Here is a 19,250-nt window from a genome sequence, read left to right as displayed (position 1 = left end):
CCCCAATTTATCTGAGCTTTTAAGTATCCACGCTCCACTTAGGGCACTAAGGTCTTCCAATCAGATGGTTCTGGATGTTCCCAAGACAAGGCCATTTTGGTTCTAGGCCCTGTCTTGTGGAACCACCAACCCCAAAACATCAGATCTGTTTGTAGTGGAGAGACCTTCAAGTCTTTACTCAAAACTCACCTGGTCTTCCTGGCTTTTAGCTCGAGTTGAGTACAGACATCTCAGTGCATTCCTATTTTTATTCTATTGTTATTTTAGCGTATTTTATCTATTAATCCTTGTGTTTTGTTCTCACTGGATGAACCTGTAAAGCATTTTAGTCAAGAACCATGACCATGGGATAGTTTTCCACTTCTGCTCAATGCATCTTAAATTAAGCTCAGCCTCTAACAGGCAGCACTGCGTTCGACCCTCATTTAGATATGGTTTTTGGTGACTGATCAATTGGTGACTGATCACAGCATTCAAAGGGTTCCTGATTTCCACCTGAGAAATGTGCGCTTTCCATGCTGCGCTGCCTGAGGGCCTGAATCTGTTACAGTGTTAACACAAAGAGACAACCACTCACGCTCACTTTCACACCTACTTTCAAATTTAGAAACACCAACTAACTTAAACTCATACATGTCTTGGATATATAATGTAATTTCCTGTAAAAGTTGAATTCCTCATATTCTTTGCACTCTTACTTTGAGAAACATTTTAAATGGTTCAACACATTGGTGAACCCCACCATATTTTTTTTTTTAATCTATCGAGATGATGCGCTGATTATTTTCAGTCAATTCTTGGAGAACTCATTATTATACATTTAAAAGTGGTCTTTATTGTGTAAATCACTTCTGAATAGAGCTGGGGCGCTATGGATAAAAACCAGTGCAGGCGTAGTTAAATTCACCCTTAGAGGCCTGTTTTAAACCAGGAGAAACCCTGTCTACATCACATTGTAGTTTGTCTGAAAACATCATGTAAATTTAAAAACCGATATGCTGATACTTTGCTGCTCGTGGCCATGAGTAGTAGTAGCAGCTATTCAAGCTGTACCTCAGAGCCTCTGGGGTATTGGTAACCCTCAGCACACTAATTCTCCATCACTGGCCATGCAGGGGGAATGTAATCTTGTTACATTAGCTCAATCAATTATTTACTGGGGCATGCTGCTAGCCAGGCTGTAATTTCAGTACACTCTTTCTCTCCTGCCAATCAGAGGCTTTGAATTGGTGTGAAGTACTCATCATGCTTATAACAGTTTACTGCTCCAGAGGCTGTGCACAACAATACTGTAAATGCCCACACGTGTACTCAGGTAACTTCTGATGAGTTACAATAGGGGGATATGCAATTTTTTTTTTAATTTAAAATCAGAATCAGAATCAGAATACTTTATTAATCCCTGGGGGAAATTATTTAAAACATAGCTAAAATACTTTTTCTGTCTTTACCTAGGAATTTATTTTCCTTTTGGAAGTGCCAGCACTAAATTCAATTTATGTTTCTTCATATGAGCCCAAGAAGAACTCTAGATTAAATTTTAGTGTTAGCAGTAGCTTTGTTAAAGGGAAAAAACATCTACATGGATGTAATGCCTGATGTAAATAAGCCACTTAGCATATAATGTTATAAAAGTTACAGAAATTGCTTCATGACTCACATTTCTTCTGTATTTTCTTTGTAGAAAGAACACTGGAAACCAAGTAACTTCCTGCTCTGTTATCCTATTTCCTTCCTACAGGTGGCTTTGGCAGTGCTCCGGTGTTTGGGAGTCCTCCATCTTTTGGGGGTTCCCCAGCATTTGGTGCTGGAGCATCTTTTGGCTCAAGCCCTTCATTCAGCAGCCCCATTGGATCATCGGCTGGCAAAGTGTTCGGAGAGGGCACAGCGGCTGCCAACATGGGAGGATTTGGGTAAGCAAGACGAAGTTTTTTTTTTGAAAGGTTTGATATGGAAAAAAAATCCATCGTTATGTAATTAAAGCTGACTTTAGAGCAACCTAAAGGTTCAGCCACTTTGATTCAGGGTGGCTGAACCTTTAGCTGAACTTTGTTTACAGAACTTCTATCTGCATCTAGTTTGTCTGTAATCTATTTTCTGTGCCTGCTCTGATATTCAAGGTTTAAAGCAGCAAATATTTTCAGTAGAACAACCTTTCATTGACAAAGTAGTGTAACAAAGAACTGTTTTTTTTTTCTCAACCCACTGTTGCAGACAATGAGTATTTGAAAATGTCATTGTCATCAGGCTATTATTGTCATAATAGGCGCCTTTCAGTGTGCTCAGCACTACAAGACAAACCGGCTGAAAGCAGCATTTAACAACACTATTAAAAACCCCATTAACATTTAAGTGTGGAGAAACAAAACATTTTTATTGGTCTATAGAGTTATATGAGGCAAATTTGGGAAGTGAGGCTTAATTTTATTACTTTTAAACACACACATTTCTATCTAATCTAATTCCAGCAGTTCTGACTTCAGGCAGGATTTCCTGATTATTATGTTTTTTAATCCTCCCCTCCTCCTTATCATTTATACTCTAATGATTTGCATTAACCTCTGGTGTGTTCACATGTGCATGTGTTTTGATACCAGCAACCATGGTTGCCAGCACAAAACAAACCCAGCTCTGTGCCAGACTAGATTATTCCCTCCAGATAATCTCAATCTGGGGTCATGAAGCCTGCAGATTAAACTGACATGCTCTCTCTCTCTCTCTCTCTTTCACTGTTTTGCTTATTCTTTTTTCTCTCCCTTGGGAGTGAGTGGGCGTTGGGTCCTGTAGAAAGGATTAATGTATAAATCCCAGCCTGCCAATCCTCACATGCCAAACGAGTAAAAATAAATAAATAAAGCTAAACAAATTCACATTCACTATCTTGAATGTTCTGCTTTGTTTACATGTTTAACTAACCAATAAAAACATCTTGGACAAACTATTTGCCCACATGTATGTGTGTTTAATTATGAATTTATGACTGTCAGACCAGTAACCTAATATTGTCAAGCATTTTGTCTTACCAGCCCCATTCAGGTGTGGCTGTCTTTTTTTCAGTTGTAACTTTTGCGTTTTACAGTATCACAACCTCAGCACCTGCTCCGGTTTTCAGGTTTGCCCCACCTCCTAGCACTCCGTCCTTTGGTGCGCTAGCCGGTCAGAGCGCTCCATCATTCGGGAGCCTGGCCCAGCAGGGACCTGGGTTTGGAAGTCAGCCCAGCAGCTTTTCAGGTTTTGGACAACAGCCACAGCCAGGAGGTGAGACTACTACTTTACCTGAATTATTTTTGTTTTTATTTTTTCCCCCTTCCTCATCATCTTCAGCTGCCATCTTGCCTGCTATCACTCTAGTTTATTCCCTTCAGTGAGTCACTCAACAGCGCCATTCTTCCAGCAACTGTACAATTTTAGCCATTGTACAGTTTTTATCACAAGTTTCTTTACTTTAACTGTCTTTCAAACTTGAAAAAGGAAGGTGGCTTTATTGTTGTGCAATAGAAATTTCCTGAGTATTGCGACCAAACAAGTGTTTTGTTGTGTTAATTACACTTTTAGGGTAGATTGTGCATCACATGAAGATTTTAAAGTGGTCAATTTCCTCATTTGGCAACACAATGCAAGTTTGTGCGAAACATATCCAAGGAGTACTTCCCTCTCAAACACGATAAAGACAAAGGATGACAAAGGATGGATGAATACATTTTATGTTTCATGGGCTAATGAGACAGAAAGGGGTTCACTGTAACACACTGTATGTTGAATTTGCCTGTCCTGCACATCTATAAACTTTCACTGCATTACAGCTGTTACAGGTTTCTTTGCAGAGATGACTGGTGTGCATCCCTCTGAGTTTTCATGCATGCACGATCCAAATTATTTTTCCATGCACTCATTTCTTTGATATTTCTCTCCTTTGTTTCAGTCCTCTGCTTTATTTTTTTTCTGAAGTTTTAATGGTATTGTGGATGCACACTATACACAATATGCATACTGTACATAGGACTGTCCACTAACCCACTTCCAACACATAGGCACACAGATCATGTGACTCATGCTGTGAAGTGAGACTTCCATTAGTCTTTTTTTCCCACTTGCAGTAACAATTACCAAATTAATCATGTATTTATTTTTTATATTTTTAGGATTCTCTGGAAACACCTTTGGGTCTGCAAACCAGTAAGTGTGGTCCATCCATCTAGTTTTAATTAGTCTTTTTGTGTGTTTTTTTTTTCTTGTGTGTGTTAATGTGAACTGATAAGTAGACAGACCCACATTTCTCTGTTCCTCGCTGGCAGCACTGCATTGTGCCTGTGGTATTTGAACTCTGCTGAAGCTTCCATCTTGTACCGCAGTGCTCCCTATAGAACCTTTCAGGTTTAATACCACCTCATCTAACCTCATTTCTTTCCTCTTTTCCATCTTCTTTCTTTCCTCTGTTCCTCATAATCGCTCATATTCACCATTATTTCACTGCATTGTCTTACAGTAAATTTTGAAAGCAATTATTATAGGAAAATATTGTTTTTAGTCATATTTAGAAGATATTCTAAAAACTACCCAATGCTGCACTTGCTAAATCTATAGCACATGAAGGGTGTGTGGGTGTGGCTTTTCATTCTCAGCCCCTGTGAAGCTGGTGCTCCTTACTTGGCTGTGCATGGTTTAAATGTTCAAGCAGAGCTTTCTTACTAATTAAACCTAAAACTAATTAAAGTGATTATTTTTTCCTTCACCTCTTCTTCTCTATCTCCTCTTCTTTCCTGTCATCCTTCAATTTCACTTTCTACCTTTTTATACTGCTTCTCGCTTCATTTTCCATGTGTCACATGGCAGCCAGTGTTTCCCCGGGGTGTGTTCCAGTGGAATGCACTCTGAAGTGTGCAGGAGTGTGTGAAGACAAGGCTTAGTCTATTGGACACATTCACATTCTGTTAATAATCCTTCTCTTTCAGTCTTTTCTGCTTTTCTCTTGTGTCTGCCTTCAAAACTGTATGCATATTACATTCTTTGTACAGACAGGATTGTTGCCAAGTCAAAATTGCCTTTACTTTTATTTCTCAAATCTACAAGCGTTATAATTTTTGATTTAATAATATTAACAAAAAACCCCTCTACTACAATGATACTGGGGAAAAAGCCTGAATTAAAATGAAATCCATTCATGATTATTAAGAAATTATTTGTAGGAACCTTGGATTTGTGTTTAAACCTTAAAAAGAACGAACAGAAACATTCCACTGTTTTTATTACCCTGTGCTGTGAAAAACTAAACATCTCCATTGACAACTCTAAAACCAGTTTTGAAAAGTGTAATTATTGCTAACAATAAATCATAATCCTACAATAAAATATGGCATATCAGCGCTCTTAACAGCAGCTCTCTCCAATGTAAAAACCATTCATCATGTGCACTTGTCATTGCTGCCAAGACAAAAGGCAAATGCAGGAGTACAAAATCAGACACTTTCACTGAATTCAACGCGTTTTTTCATTTGATTTATTTCACAACCTGCCTGGAAAAATGCTGCGGAAAGCAATTAGGACGACATGATGTCAAATCTATAAGAACACTGGGTGGGTGTGTGGGTGGACAAGATGTCATGGTGTATGTGTTTTGATTTGCTCGTTAGAGGTCATTTTAATAGTCCTGCTGCTGACTTTTTAAACATTCAAAACTCTTTCTCAGTAATGTCTCTCCCTCTCTCTCTCTGATCTCTTTTTACAGATCAAATTCTCAAACATTTTCCAGTTGGAGAAGCTAGTTTTTGTCTTTTAAACCACCTTGAGCTACTGTAGATGCCACTGCGACATTTCTTCTTCTTCACTTAAAGCTCTCTGGGCCATACATTGGGAGAAGCGCAAGGCTGCATTGTGTTTGGGTTGGCTGCTCATAGAGCAGACACATGTTATAACTTTTTGTGATCTTAATATTTTCTTGGACACAGTTGAATCAAGTTTTGACATGTTTACAAGTAAAGAGTGTATGGTTGTCTTCATTGTCACAATATACACACATCAAGGGTTGTTGCCTTACAAGTACAATTTTTGCACTTTGAAAACATGACTTAAAAAAACCCCTGAGCTTTACTTTCACTCTTTAACTTTGTAAAGCTGTTAAAACAACATCCAGTCTACTTTTACGTTGCTGCCAATGCAGACTTTGACAGATTAGGTATGTGTGAAAAATGCAAAACTTGGAGGTGTGTATTTAATAGCAAAAACTGATTTTAAATTTTGACTTGTTGAACTAAGACGTTAAAAAAATAATTGTTTTTTGTTTTGTTTTCCCCCCCACTAAATCCATCCCTCGGATGTGTATTTTTACATGGAAAACTAAGAATAAACCAAATATTTCAAGTTTTTTTTTGTCTACGCTTAATGTGAGCACTGGTAATAATTTGTCTTGCTCTGTTTTCCCATGAAAATAACTGTAGCTGCCTGGATAGAAATCTTTGATGTAAGGTGGTTTCAGTGCCATTGCTAAAGGTGTGTAAAATCGAGCACCGGTCCATGCAGCCTGCCTTCTACAAGGATTTGTGAAAGAATGTGTGGCTCTTAGGAGCGTGGTGCTGTAATAGGATTCCTTTATTTTAGGCCCTCCTTGATATTCGGTGATATTCAACTTCAAGTATTATTGTTACAAAGTAGAATCGTTAAGGAGCTACAGAACCCAACCATGAAGTGGCAGACTACATAAACTTACTGATTGGAGTCACAGAATATCTAAAAGTTGCAGCGCTTTGCTGACTCAATCTTCTGACATTAACATCGGCACAAAAACTGCACCAGTAGCTTAATGGCATGCGTTTCCATGGATGAGCATCTTCTGTAGGAGTAATGTACAGGTGGTCCATTACTTGTCTACAAATTGTAATATGATTATAGCTGAGAGGAACTTTCCACTCTCATGCCATAAGTATAAAAACAGGCATCATCTGAACATCAGTCTCTCTGCTCAGTGACGTTCATTGAAATACACTGACCACAATATAATTGTGAGGAGAAAACATAAAGCTACACTTGGGTGGGTGGCATGAAGAACAACATTAATTACTGAACCATGATATGTACCTTATTTTCTTCTTCGCTTCTGGAAGGATTCCACATACAGGAGCTGAAGGTGGCTGTGGGCAAATGTTGAGGGAGGTCTGTGGCTTGTATCAGAGCCCTGATGTTTGTGGCATTTGGCCCCAGGAAGCAGAGTCACATTGTTAGCTTATGGCTGTGGAGGATGTCACTGTCACTCTGTCAGCCCTTATCTTGCATCTCTCTGCAAACGGATGGCAGAAGTCCTGGTGGGCCTGAAGTGGCATGGGAATGTCAGGGTCATGGCATGTGGCCTGTAATAGACACCTGCTAAAAAAGAAAAGCCCATATTCTGTCCTCAATAGATAAAAAGAGCAGGCTGGAGCCTTTGATGGCTTTGGCATCCACAAGTGAAGAATAAGTAGCTATAAATTGATTTTATATGCAAGTAATTGGTTAATGAACAATTGAACAATGAAGATCCAAAGAAAATATTCAGCAATTACAATTTTATTTTGAAGAAGAATTCGATTATCAGCATTACATACATGATCGCACCGAAGCCTCTTTGACATCTCAGGTAAAGATTGATAGTTGGACACGATGGCAGATTACAGCAGCACACGGGCTGTTGCAGAGCCTGAAGTCTGTAATGCTTTCAGCTAAACCGGATGAGCTTATGAGATTTTCAGCACCCACTCCACAACTGGCCTCAATGAAAGCATTAAAAGAGGAGCCTTTATTGTAATTATTATTATTTTACCACATGCCTAGCCGAAATACTCAGAGGTGGTGTCTAATGTCATTGTTCCTGGGGATAAGGAGGGCAGGAGAGTCTCACACTTGGGAGGTTGGCAGCTGTCTTCATGGAATCCGGATAAAAATAGTTTAGTCCAAACCAAACACCCACCCATCCCTCCCCCAGCCCCACCCTCATTCTCTGCTGTCTCCCAGCCCAACCCCCCATTCAGTGATGATTAGCAGCTCCTGAGCACATATTCATCATTGCTGCATGAGCCTCGGTGTGTGCTCGTTCGAGTCTTTAGGCATATCTATGAACAGAGTACTATTTCTACAGTAAATGCTGCTGATTTCGGTCACTAAAGTGGCCCAAGTTGTGCATATTTTAGCAGCTAGCCTGTTTTGAGTCCCTGTTTTGCAAGGTTAGGGTTAACCAAGGCTTTTGTGAGCAGCATCTCTACTGAAGGAGAATGCACAATATGCCCTAATGGGTAATTGTGTTTCTGCAGATAATCCAATAATCCACTAACAGACAACAGAGACCTCACTTCCTATTTCTCCTGCCTTCTGCATGCTTGCTGACTTTGTGGTGCACAATGGATTTATTCCTTAACTATGCTTTTGTGAAATTGTGAAATATTTCAGTATTTAACAGAGAAACAATCAAAAACGGACCACTTGGACCATATTCATTATGTTATGTTAAAGGGGATCTGTCTGTAACGGCTGTCATCAACAGTTCGCAGTGTTGGTGTGTTAGTCTGACATTTTGTTCCACACTAAAATATCTTGACAGCTATCCAATGAACAGCCGTGAAGTAGGGCACAGATATCAATAGTACTTTGAAGGGATTCAATCCATTCCAATCTCTGTGGTGATTCCTTGGTATTTTCTCCTGTGCCAGCAGTGACATAAACGTTTTCATCCATAGATCAGTGCCAAATTTTTTACAGACATTTAGGATTTCAAGATAAATCAATTCAAGTGAAATCTCATAATAACTATTGGATATTTTCTTTTTATAAAAATGCATTTTAGGCATGTAGACATGGTCAAGGGTAGTGTGCCTAAGTTCAAACTGCATCAGAAAGGTTGAAGAAAAGTGATTAAAGTCACTTTGAATGTGACTTGAAATGATTGGTGCCACAGGTCTGACTACTTTAGAAGTTGTGTGTGTGAAAATGACCGTAGAGTAGCAATCTGCAGGGTTTACAGACTGGTTTTAAAAAGAGGAAACATCCAAAAACCAACAACATTGCATAAAACTGCCTTACTGATGCCAGAGATCAGAAAAGAATGCCCAGACTGCTTTCTGCTGGAACATTCAGATGGTCAGTTCAGAATTTGGTGTAAACAACATGAAACATTAGTACCAGTTCATCATTATTTAAGTGCTTCAGCCTATGTGAGTAATGCTGCTGACCATGCCCATTCTTTTACAGACACAGTGTGCCTATCTTCTGATGGCTGCTTTAAGCACAAAGCTCAAATCATTTCAAAGTAGCTTTGTGTAGATGGTAAGTTCGCTGTACTCAAATGGTCTCGACAATAACCAGATCTCAATCCAACAGAGCACCTTTGGGATGTGGTGAATCGGGTAGATTCGGATCATGGATATTTACCTGACAAATCGGCATTATGTTATCGCGCCAGTATGGATCCAAATCCCAAGAAATGTTCCCAGCACCTTGTTTAATCTGTGCCTTAAAGAATTGAGGCAGATATAAAGGCAAAAAGGAGCCCAACCCAATAATAGGAAGATGTAGTCTGTGTAGGGGTGTGGGTTCTGAAACTCTGCACATCTCTCTTGTATACTCAGGAACTGCTATCTTGTACTCCAGGGTTTACTATTTGTATTATTAGATTGGATCTTTTTTTTCTTGTGTGTACACCCACTGGTACTCTTATACTTATGAGGTGGGAGTGTATGTTCCATATTGTCTTATGTTCTTCAAAAAGAAAACGGCATATTGTTCAATTTGTCTTTTGTAAAAGTGGATGCAGAAAATTTAATAAAAATATCTAGGGGGAAAAAATAATGGTAAATGGCCTGTATTTGTATAGCGCCTTTCTAGTCCCTAAGGACCCCAAAGCGCTTTACACATACAGTCATCCACCCATTCACACACGCATTCACACACTGGTGATGGCAAGCTACATCGTAGCCACAGCCACCCTGGGGCGCACTGACAGAGGCGCCTAATAGGAAGATGTACCTAAAGAAATGGCCTGTGATTCTATAAAACCTTAAACTTTGTAAGTTATTAGTTAAAAATGTCACATCCTGATGCCTTAGTTTGTGACTAAATGTCTGAAGATGATACAATTATATTTGTACATGTAACAATTTTTCATTTAAATCTTGAAGCCAGACGGACTCAACAGGGCATGGTTACTGTTACTGACAAGGGACTTTGTAAAACCAAAATAAAGACTTTTTCTGAAATCAAATCAACCTGTGACTAAAAACTGAAGAAAAGACAGCATTCTGTCAGAGATGCCTAAAGCCAGAATTCTCCCGCTAGCGAAATAAGTTGGTGAATATAAGCACTAAAACTTGTTGAAAAGTGCAAACTCTCAAAGCTGCCAGCGTGACTGCAGGCTCTTGGTCTTGTTTAGCAGCTTTTTCTGCTTATAGCTGAAAGTTGTCTCATTCTTTACCTAAATAAGTCTTGCAGTCATTGATGTAGACTGCAAGAATGATTAAGCGTTTTTTAAAAACATCTCACTGGTACAAGCTCAGCTTTTACTTCATACTCTGATTATATTAGATATTTTCATTTTTTCTTGAATGTTGTCACAGTTAAATAGTTTGAAGCGTCGGTGTGTGGAGCCAACTTGTACACCACTGAACACTCTACTCTTTGTTTCACTCTCATCACCTCCAGCTGTTTTTGTCCTGCAGTTGCGGCAGAAAGCAATGGTCGCTTTATGCCTATTTCTTAAATGCTAACAACCGCTTTGAGCACTGTAGCAGCACACCGATGAACAGAATGAGTGATAAACAATATCTGAGCCCCCCCAACCTCTCAGGGTTTATCTCTTTTTGTTTTTATTACTTCCCTACTTCAGCTCCAAATCTCCTCTCCTTTTCCCCCTTCTCTGTCTTTAACTCATTCGCAGGGATTATGCAAGGCCTGTGTCATCGCTTAATCGCTTATCTTGATACTTCAAAGGATTTTTTTTCCTTTTTTTTTTTTTAAATTCTCCAAGTTCTAAATTCATGCAAATTTCACTTAGTCTTCCAAGTACATGCAAAGTATTCAGGCCAGCGCCTTAGCCGAAAAGATCAGTAACATGTGAAACCACAATTTCAACACTTACACTGCATGTGAGTGGATTAGTGAGGAAAGGCTTTAAGCTCTTACCTAATAGACATGATCGTGGATGTCCAGTGTTGCATCAGATGTTAGAGGCACTCAGGTTTTTCAGAAAGGCCAAAAGGCTTGTAACGGCTACTTATGACAGCTGCTGCAGTGAAGCTTTCTGGTGTTCCCCTTTAAACATCATTTTGACCTCACCGGTTTTAATATATGAATGTTTTAGAAATATCCACCAAAAAGTATTCTTTATTTTTGGGTCTTTCTCACCCTCTTTTTAAAAATCCTAAAAAGAATCTTAAGATATTTTGAGGAGCCACTGCAAGTGATCTGGTGTTACAGGAATTTTTATTTGGATCATAGGCATGGATCTATCAAAATATGACCTTCTCAACACCTTTATTGAAGTGTATCACATGAAGACAGGAGATTTTTTTTTTGGTGAACTGGATCCTCATCAGATCAGCAGACATTACAAATTCATCTTCGAAGAGTCTAGAGTTCACCATTTCACAGTCAGAGATCCAAAAACAGAAACCTGAAGACCATTGTTACTCTCCCTGGGCACCCAAAATTACTTCAGATTACTCCAAGACAAGAATGTCAGTCACTTTACATCTTTACTTTTACACATTTACTTTTATGTGAAAAGCTTAACTACACATTTAGTCAGTGAGAGATCTTCATCTAAGAGCAATTTCAGCAGCATGTCTCCGTTTTTCTACATGATAAAGATGAAAGAAACCTGTCAGCATGACTCTTTCGGCTTAAATTGTAAGACATAAATGTGTAAAATTATCGAAATCAATAATTTAATGACTTTGGTTTATTATAAAGGGACATGGGGGAGGTCCTTATCAGCAGGAAAAGCTGTAAAACCTGTGAAGATACAGTTAAAAGTCAAAAAATGATGTCTTCCTTCCCCTTTGTCTAAAGCCACCCAATAACCAAGATTAGCCTTTGCCGGGCCAATACCGGCTCATGGATCTTATGTTTGGCACACCCACTTCAAGAGGAAGGTGTGTAGATCTCAAAGAAAACCAGGGTTAATTGTAAAAAGCTGTAGGCCTCTCTTAAAACACCAAATGTATGTTTTGATGGGTCAATCATAAAGGGAACACTAAACGTCTGTCATTCATACAAAGCAGAAGGCTGTTGGGGAATCGTTCTTGAGCAGATGAGACCAAAACAGAGCTTTTTGGTTTCATCAGAACTTTATACTTGAGGAAATAATATTCCCTCTAATGTATAAGGTGTTGTGTTGTTCCAGCCGGTGTAATAATGGTATTATATGTTGTAATTCTGAATTATTGCCAGCAAATACTAAACAAAGGTCACAACGTTATTCTGTGACCTGAACTTTAAAAGAGAGGACACACAAGTCATTCAAAATCGGCTCTAAAAAAGATTGAATGTTGTGTAAAATACACATAAAAACAGAATGCAGTGATTTGCAGATCTTATAAACCCATATTTTATTCACAATAAAACTCTCTCAGGCAAGCTTTCTTGTAATTTCTTTAAAAAGTCTTCAGGAATAGTGTTCCAGGCTTCTTGAATTATATTCAAAGCTCTTGTTTGGATGTCTTTTTTCTGTTTTCTGTCTCAAGGATCTCGCACAGCCTCAATAATGTTGATGTCTGGGCTCTGGGGAGACCAGTCAATGTCTAATAGTGCTCCACCGTGTGTTTTTCAATCTAGCTTTGCTGTTACTGCATTGACGGTGTGTTTAGGATCATTGCCATGTCTGACTGGCAGTGGTGCTATGAAAATTATGCCGTTGTTTTCCACATGGTCCTGCATGGTGGATGTGTACACTTTTCACATAATTTGTTCAGTTTTGACAATAGTCCACTGGCTAAAATTCAACCCCAAACAACACACGTTTCGCTGACAGTTTAAACCAGAAGTCATATATTTGGATTCATTGCTCCATATGATCTGTTGCCACCGATTTTCATTCCAGTTCTTGTGTGAGTTGGGATTCCTCTGCCCTTTCATCCTGTTTCGTTTCCCTAAGGATGGCTTTTTGACAGCCCCCTTTACACTGCTGATGAGGCTTCATTGTAGATGGCTCAACTGAAGAGCCAGATGCATCTCTCAAGTCCTGTGTTGGGTCTTTGCCTGTCCAAATGTGTTACATTTGTCATGTTTCACAGATTTAACTGAAGAGTGGGACCAAATCATGTGTTTTTGCAACAGGCTGCTAGTAACAAAATGCCTAAAGACAAAATTTAAAATTGTCTTTGCTATCCAATGTGCAAAGAAAAACTTTGAAAGCCCTATTCACCTTTTGTATTTCTCACAATGTTATCAAGATTCACTTTTGTAAGTACTATAATAAACTGTACAAGTCCAATATATATATATATATATATATCATTATATAAATTATTGTTTCTGTTATTAAATAATGCATTATTAATTTACTGGTTATAAATGAGCAATCTTGTAATAAGACCTCTCCAGACTGAGAGTCATTCCTCTGAGCGGTTCAATCATTTATCTTGTGGCGCATTGTCTATTTATTAACTGCAAATGTTAAATTAATTTAAAAATGAACGTTTCATCAGTTGAATTTTTCATTAGAACATTTTAATTGAATTACTACAAGGTAGAAAAAAGCCCAGGCCACTCACAATGTGCTGTCGTTTATAGTTGTTTATATCACCTGCCTACTGGATTTCCAGGCCTTCTGTTGGGGTCAATGAAGTTGAGCTACCGTGAGGAGAAAAATTATGCCATCAAAGCGGAGCGAGTCTCGTGTTTTATTAATGTGAGCTTAAGGTTTTAATATTAACAGAAGTTAATGATGGACATGTCTGATGAGGTGTTTAGTAGTTGAACTCGTAATTGCACAAAGGATCTGGATGCATTCCCTGCTCGAGTTTACTACAACATGTTGGAGGTGTGGGGTCTGTCACATGCTGTAATTACACAGTAGACAGTTAAAGCTTGCCCTGTACTTATGTATCCCTGCCCGGTTTATTTTATGCGATGTTCGGCACTCAAACAGCATCATTAATTTAAATGGAAAATTCCACAATGGTGTATGCTAAGCAGTAATTGTCCTCATTCAAGGCTCAGCTGGACAGCCCAGATGTACATGTTTATAAATCAATCTCTTACATAATTGTAGGGGTTGCAGTGTGTTTGTCAGGGCTAAAGCTTAGCAGTGATTTATCTGCTTTGTTGCAGCATTTTGTTTTTAAATAGATGTTATGTAATATTTTCTGGATGGTTCCTGCAGGCACTGAAAAGTCTTAAAAAGTACTAGATTAAGCTTCCTCCATAAGGGTCAGCTATATGCTTTGATGTTGCTAGTAGCAGCTAGCAGACCCCGCATCTTAAAGTGATAGATTAAAAATGAGCCAGTATTAATTGATGCTCACAAACACAGCTTAGGTTTCTTGGCATATCTGGGTCCTTGTTGTGTCTCAGCTCCTCACCCTGGAGGTTTTTTAAATATTAGATATATCTCCAACCGTTGCCCTTTGTTGTGTAAAGCCGTAGCTTTGTGGGGGAAAAATCCCAAGTAGCATATAACATTTGTTTTTATTTGTATTTTTCTTTTATTATATATATATTAAATCTGTAGTTGTTTTTCCTTAGATAAAGCCTAATAATACTGGAATCAGGCATTTTTTTTAATCGTAAAAGATAACGGGTTGTTAAACCCACTGTCCCACAAATAACAGTCCCACAGCTAAAAATGCTGTGGGAAATCTTTCATGTCCCCAGTACTTAAACCATTTCTACATCCCATTCACAGATTACACTAGGTTGTAGCTCAGGCCGTCCACTAATTGAAAGGTAGGTTGATCAATTCCTGGCTGCTCCAGTGCCTTTTGGGCAAGATACCGAACCCAAAGTTGCTCTTTGATGTTTTTATCTGTTTTTGAATGTTAAATAGAAAGCACTTAGGGGTAGGAAAAAAATTACTTTGTGTGAATAGGACATGTTTGAGTGTTCCAATAGAGTAGAAAAGCATTTAGTGTGTCCAAACCATGAGAATCAACATGGTGCAGTTGTTATAAATATGTACACCAAGCTAGGACTGGCTTTGATCCTCTTTTGCCTTCAGAACTGCTATAATTCTTTGTGCCACAGATTTAACAAGGTGCTGGAAACATTTGTCAAAAACTTTGGTCCATATTAACACGACAGCATCACACAGTCGCTGTATATCAATGATGTGAATCTTTCATTTCACCTCATCCCAGAGTTGCTCTATTTGTTTGAGATCTGGTGGCTGTGGTGATGATGCTCTTCTGCATACCTTGGTTTTAATAAAGCATTATTTGAGTTATTGTTACCTTTCTATCAGCTCAAAGCAGTCTGGCCTTTCTGCTCTGACCTCTGGCATCAACAAGGCATTTTCATCGAGAGTACTTCCACGTGTTTGTGCAGGGACGTCTCACTAAATCAGCAGTTTCGGAAATACTCGGATCAGCCCATCTGGCAACGACAACCATGCCACATTCAGAATTGTATTAATCACCTTTCTTCTCCATTCTGATAGTCAGTTTGAAAATCGTCAGGTCGACTTGACAATCTCTCCATACTTAAACGCTGGCATCGTTGGACTATTAATAGAAATGTCTGGTTCCAAAGATAAAGCGATGCAGTGATTATTTGGTATTACAAATAGGGACAGGTGGATACTGCAGCACCCTCACAGAGACTCTGAGCCGTGTAAATATAGCTGTGAATGTGCAGTTCAGGAATGCGACCGGGATAGCATTGACAGTCGAGGCTCAAACTGACTCAAGTAACTGAACACACACAGAGGCTGCTGGACAAAACCCTTTTTTTTTTACACATGGCCTTCCACGCGTCACTCTGGCGTTTCTTTAGGCTCCCGAGACCGCGTGTAAGATTTTGTTTCGTAAATGGACATATTTTGTTATTTTAAAGCTGGACAGTCAGTGTCCTCCATTGCAGAGGTGGTTCTGAGATATGGGGTCACAAGCGATGAACAGAAAATTAAAAGAATCCAACAAAGGGCTGTGAGATGTCCTGTGAGACTCGTGGCGGAGGTGAGAAGGGGAAAAATCCATACTGTTCAGCATATGTGTCCTCTTGCATACAAATTACTTGACTAAACTCGCACATTTTGTGCTCATGGGATAGAAAAATAATTCCAAATCCAATGAGAGTTTTGAATGTCAGAATTTAAGTTGATTATTTCTCTGTTAACTGTTTCATATGCTTTGAAGATGAAATCCTTTGGAATTTGGGTTATGTCTATGTATATATACCTCCAGTTTGGATGACTGAACACATAAATGAGTAAGGGTGAAGACAAAATTTGTCTTATTGACACAAAAAAGAAGGAAAGAAACCAGTAGTAACTTTTACCTGCATAGGCGACGCAGCTAAAAGCCCCACTTGTAAGAGCACTTGTGTGAACTCTGTTGTTGCACTGCATAACACTCATTCTGTCCTTGGGCATTATAGTTTATTCCAAGTCAATCCCTCATGCTGCAAAATCCTCAAATGCACCAAATATGCATTAATAAGCAACCAAAAGTAGTCCCTAACCAGTGCACTTGTTTTTCTCCTATTTAAATAACATCTTTAAAAAATAAAAAAAAAGGTTCCTAGCTGTTCTTACTTATGCAAATGCAACTATTTGACAGTGACCCATTTTTAAAGATTTGTGTGACGCAGACAGGAGAAAAGTAAAAAAAAAATAATTAAGAGATGGCATTGACTGACAAAACGAAAAACACAGATATTCCCAGCTTAATATTTTATAACTGAAAATATTTAAAAAGTGGGTTTATTCATTCATTTTGTATCTAAGATTTCTAAATCTGTGTGCAGCTGTGGTCTCCAAATCCAAACAGTCTGCATCGGAGAGCTTTTGATCTGCAACGGGAATAAGTACGATGTATACCCCTGCACACCATTCATGTGAAAATATTCCTATCGTTTTATGCAGTTTTGGAGTCTTTCCAAAATTCTTTTTGAGCTAATATTGTGCATACAAAAAGTTAGAAATATGCACACGGATTTTTCTATAGGATACATAGAGCAATTTGTAGAAAGAGCTCTCAACTCTGCAGGCTGAGAACAAAGTCCTCTGCTACAGGTTAAAAAAAAGAAAAAGCATGAGCTTCATGCACTAAACAACAGTAAAATACAAAATGGCTTGAGAGAATTTAGTACACACTCAATTATTTACAATGCAGTTTGTGATTTGTAAAATTCAGCATATTAATATGGATGATTCTGTGTACACAAAGTATTTGTGAGGTAGTTAAGAACATTTTCGACCCACTTTTTCCTCTAAATACCAGTATACGTGTGGAAAAAGGCGTACATTGGTTTTTGTGTGTATTTGTGTCTGTCTATACATCTGGCCCCAGGTGTTCAGTAGTTTCAGCTCTACTGACTGCAAAGAATCTACAGAAAACATTTGTGTTTGCTGCTTTCTTAAATCAAATTCAAGTGAAAATGATATACTGTCTGAGCACACGAGCCCATGCCATATTTAACTGCATTCTTGGACTTTATCTTTTTAAATCCCTTCTTGTCCTTTTTTTAATGTCCCATATTTACTTTGCTTTACTGCCATCAGCAAAATGTGACATAATTGCATACATAAAGTAGTAATATCCATACCAGTGTTACAAGAATCTACTGTGTGCTCAGCTGGGTATGTGAAGCCTGGGGGATTTGTGCGTATGCATGCAGGCTTTCAAGATTTTTTCAGTTCAGCTCTTAAATTCTGCCGTTCTTTGTTCTGATTCAGAGCATGCTTGGTCCTTTTGATTTGTACACATTGAAAGAAAACACCATCCATCATAGAGAAAAACACCCCGAAGTGACACACATGGATGAATGTATGCTGGGCAGCAAGGAACCATCAGCTCAGTGGTCTACTAATAAAATCAATACATTTATCAGTGGAAATAATCAGCTTCTTTTTTCTTTCATGGTAAAAAGTACAAGAAACTACACCCTCTTTGAAGTGAAGGTTTTTACATGTGAGGACTGAATAAGAATAATACTAGCAGGTCTTATGATTATGGAAATGCAACCTGAGATGAACTACAAAACTTATGTCATTACTTATTTAACAAAAAATAAATAAATCCTGCAGAAGCATTGCGTTACCTTCATAGTAGGGGCCAGGTGCTGCAAATCAAATGCACTTGATTAACTGAACCAGTGTATGCATCTCTATAAAAGCAGAATTTTGGGGACTTTGGAGTATTCAGGAGTGTGTTAACACAATACCAAGGAGGAAAAACATCAGCAATGATCTTGAAGAAATAGTTGTTGGTGCCCATCAATCTTGGAAGGGTTATAAGACCATTTCCAAACAGTTCGACGTCCATCATTCTATAGTGAGGAAGATTATTCACAAGTGGAAAATATTCAAGACACCAAATTTCCCAAGAGATGCAGGCCTCAGTTAGCATCTTAAATGCCGAAGTTCATGACAGCACAATTAGAAAAAGACTGAATACTTTTTTTTTTTTTTGTTTGGAAGGGTTGCCAGGAAATGATTCGTTCCTCCAAAACAAACCCATCTTACAGCTTATGTTTGCAAAGTTGCATCAAATAAGCTACAAGACTTCTGGAACATTGTTCTCTGAACAAGTGAGGCCAACGTGGAAATGTCTGGTCTTAATCCACAGCACCACGTTTGACACGAAAACAAACCCAGCATATCAGCGCTATAAAGCACGGTAGTGGAGCGGTGATGATTTGGGCACCTTGCAGTCACTGAGTTGACCATAAACTCCGTCAACCAAAGTATTCTAGAGTCAAATGTGAGGCCGTCTGTCTGGCAGCTAAAGCTTGGCAAAATTACAGCAGAACAAGAATCCCGAACTGCCAAACTATAACAGGGTGGCTTAAAAAAGTCCAGATCTCAACCTGATTGAAATGTTTAAGAAATTTGTATAAAGTGACATTGTGTGATGTGTGTTGTTCATCTCAGGTTGTATTTACCTTATCGTAAGACCTGGTAAGGACCAGATAATCCTTTATTAATTCCTTATATATCAAACTTTAAGGTGTCCTTTCTTTTTACCGTGACTATAGGATTCCTCACTGAATTAAAATGTATATAAAGGTTATAATTTGCAAATAAGTTTTCGACATCTGCAGGTAACGAATAGCACGTGTAAATAAAATTAAAAAAA

At 38.5% G+C, this 19,250-nt stretch overlaps 1 protein-coding gene across 1 annotated transcript in view; it reads left to right on the top strand.

Annotated features, from left to right (window-relative positions):
• Positions 1-6,357, top strand: part of nup214 (nucleoporin 214) — a 39,240-nt gene extending 32,883 nt beyond the window's left edge. Inside the window, exons 29-32 of the mRNA XM_013909135.1 lie at positions 1,742-1,913; positions 3,113-3,258; positions 4,143-4,176; positions 5,726-6,357. Of these exons, the coding sequence (XP_013764589.1) occupies positions 1,742-1,913; positions 3,113-3,258; positions 4,143-4,176; positions 5,726-5,762 (389 nt within the window). The 3' untranslated portion in view covers positions 5,763-6,357. The remainder of the gene's footprint in view (positions 1-1,741; positions 1,914-3,112; positions 3,259-4,142; positions 4,177-5,725) is intronic.
• Positions 6,358-19,250: the final 12,893 nt, after the last annotated feature.

Source organism: Pundamilia nyererei, unplaced genomic scaffold, assembly GCF_000239375.1.
Source record: "Pundamilia nyererei isolate P.nyererei 1_Seehausen unplaced genomic scaffold, PunNye1.0 scaffold00002, whole genome shotgun sequence".
NCBI lineage: Eukaryota > Metazoa > Chordata > Actinopteri > Cichliformes > Cichlidae > Pundamilia > Pundamilia nyererei.
Note: the sequence above shows the minus strand (reverse complement) of the source record. Positions and strands in the feature narration are given on the sequence as shown.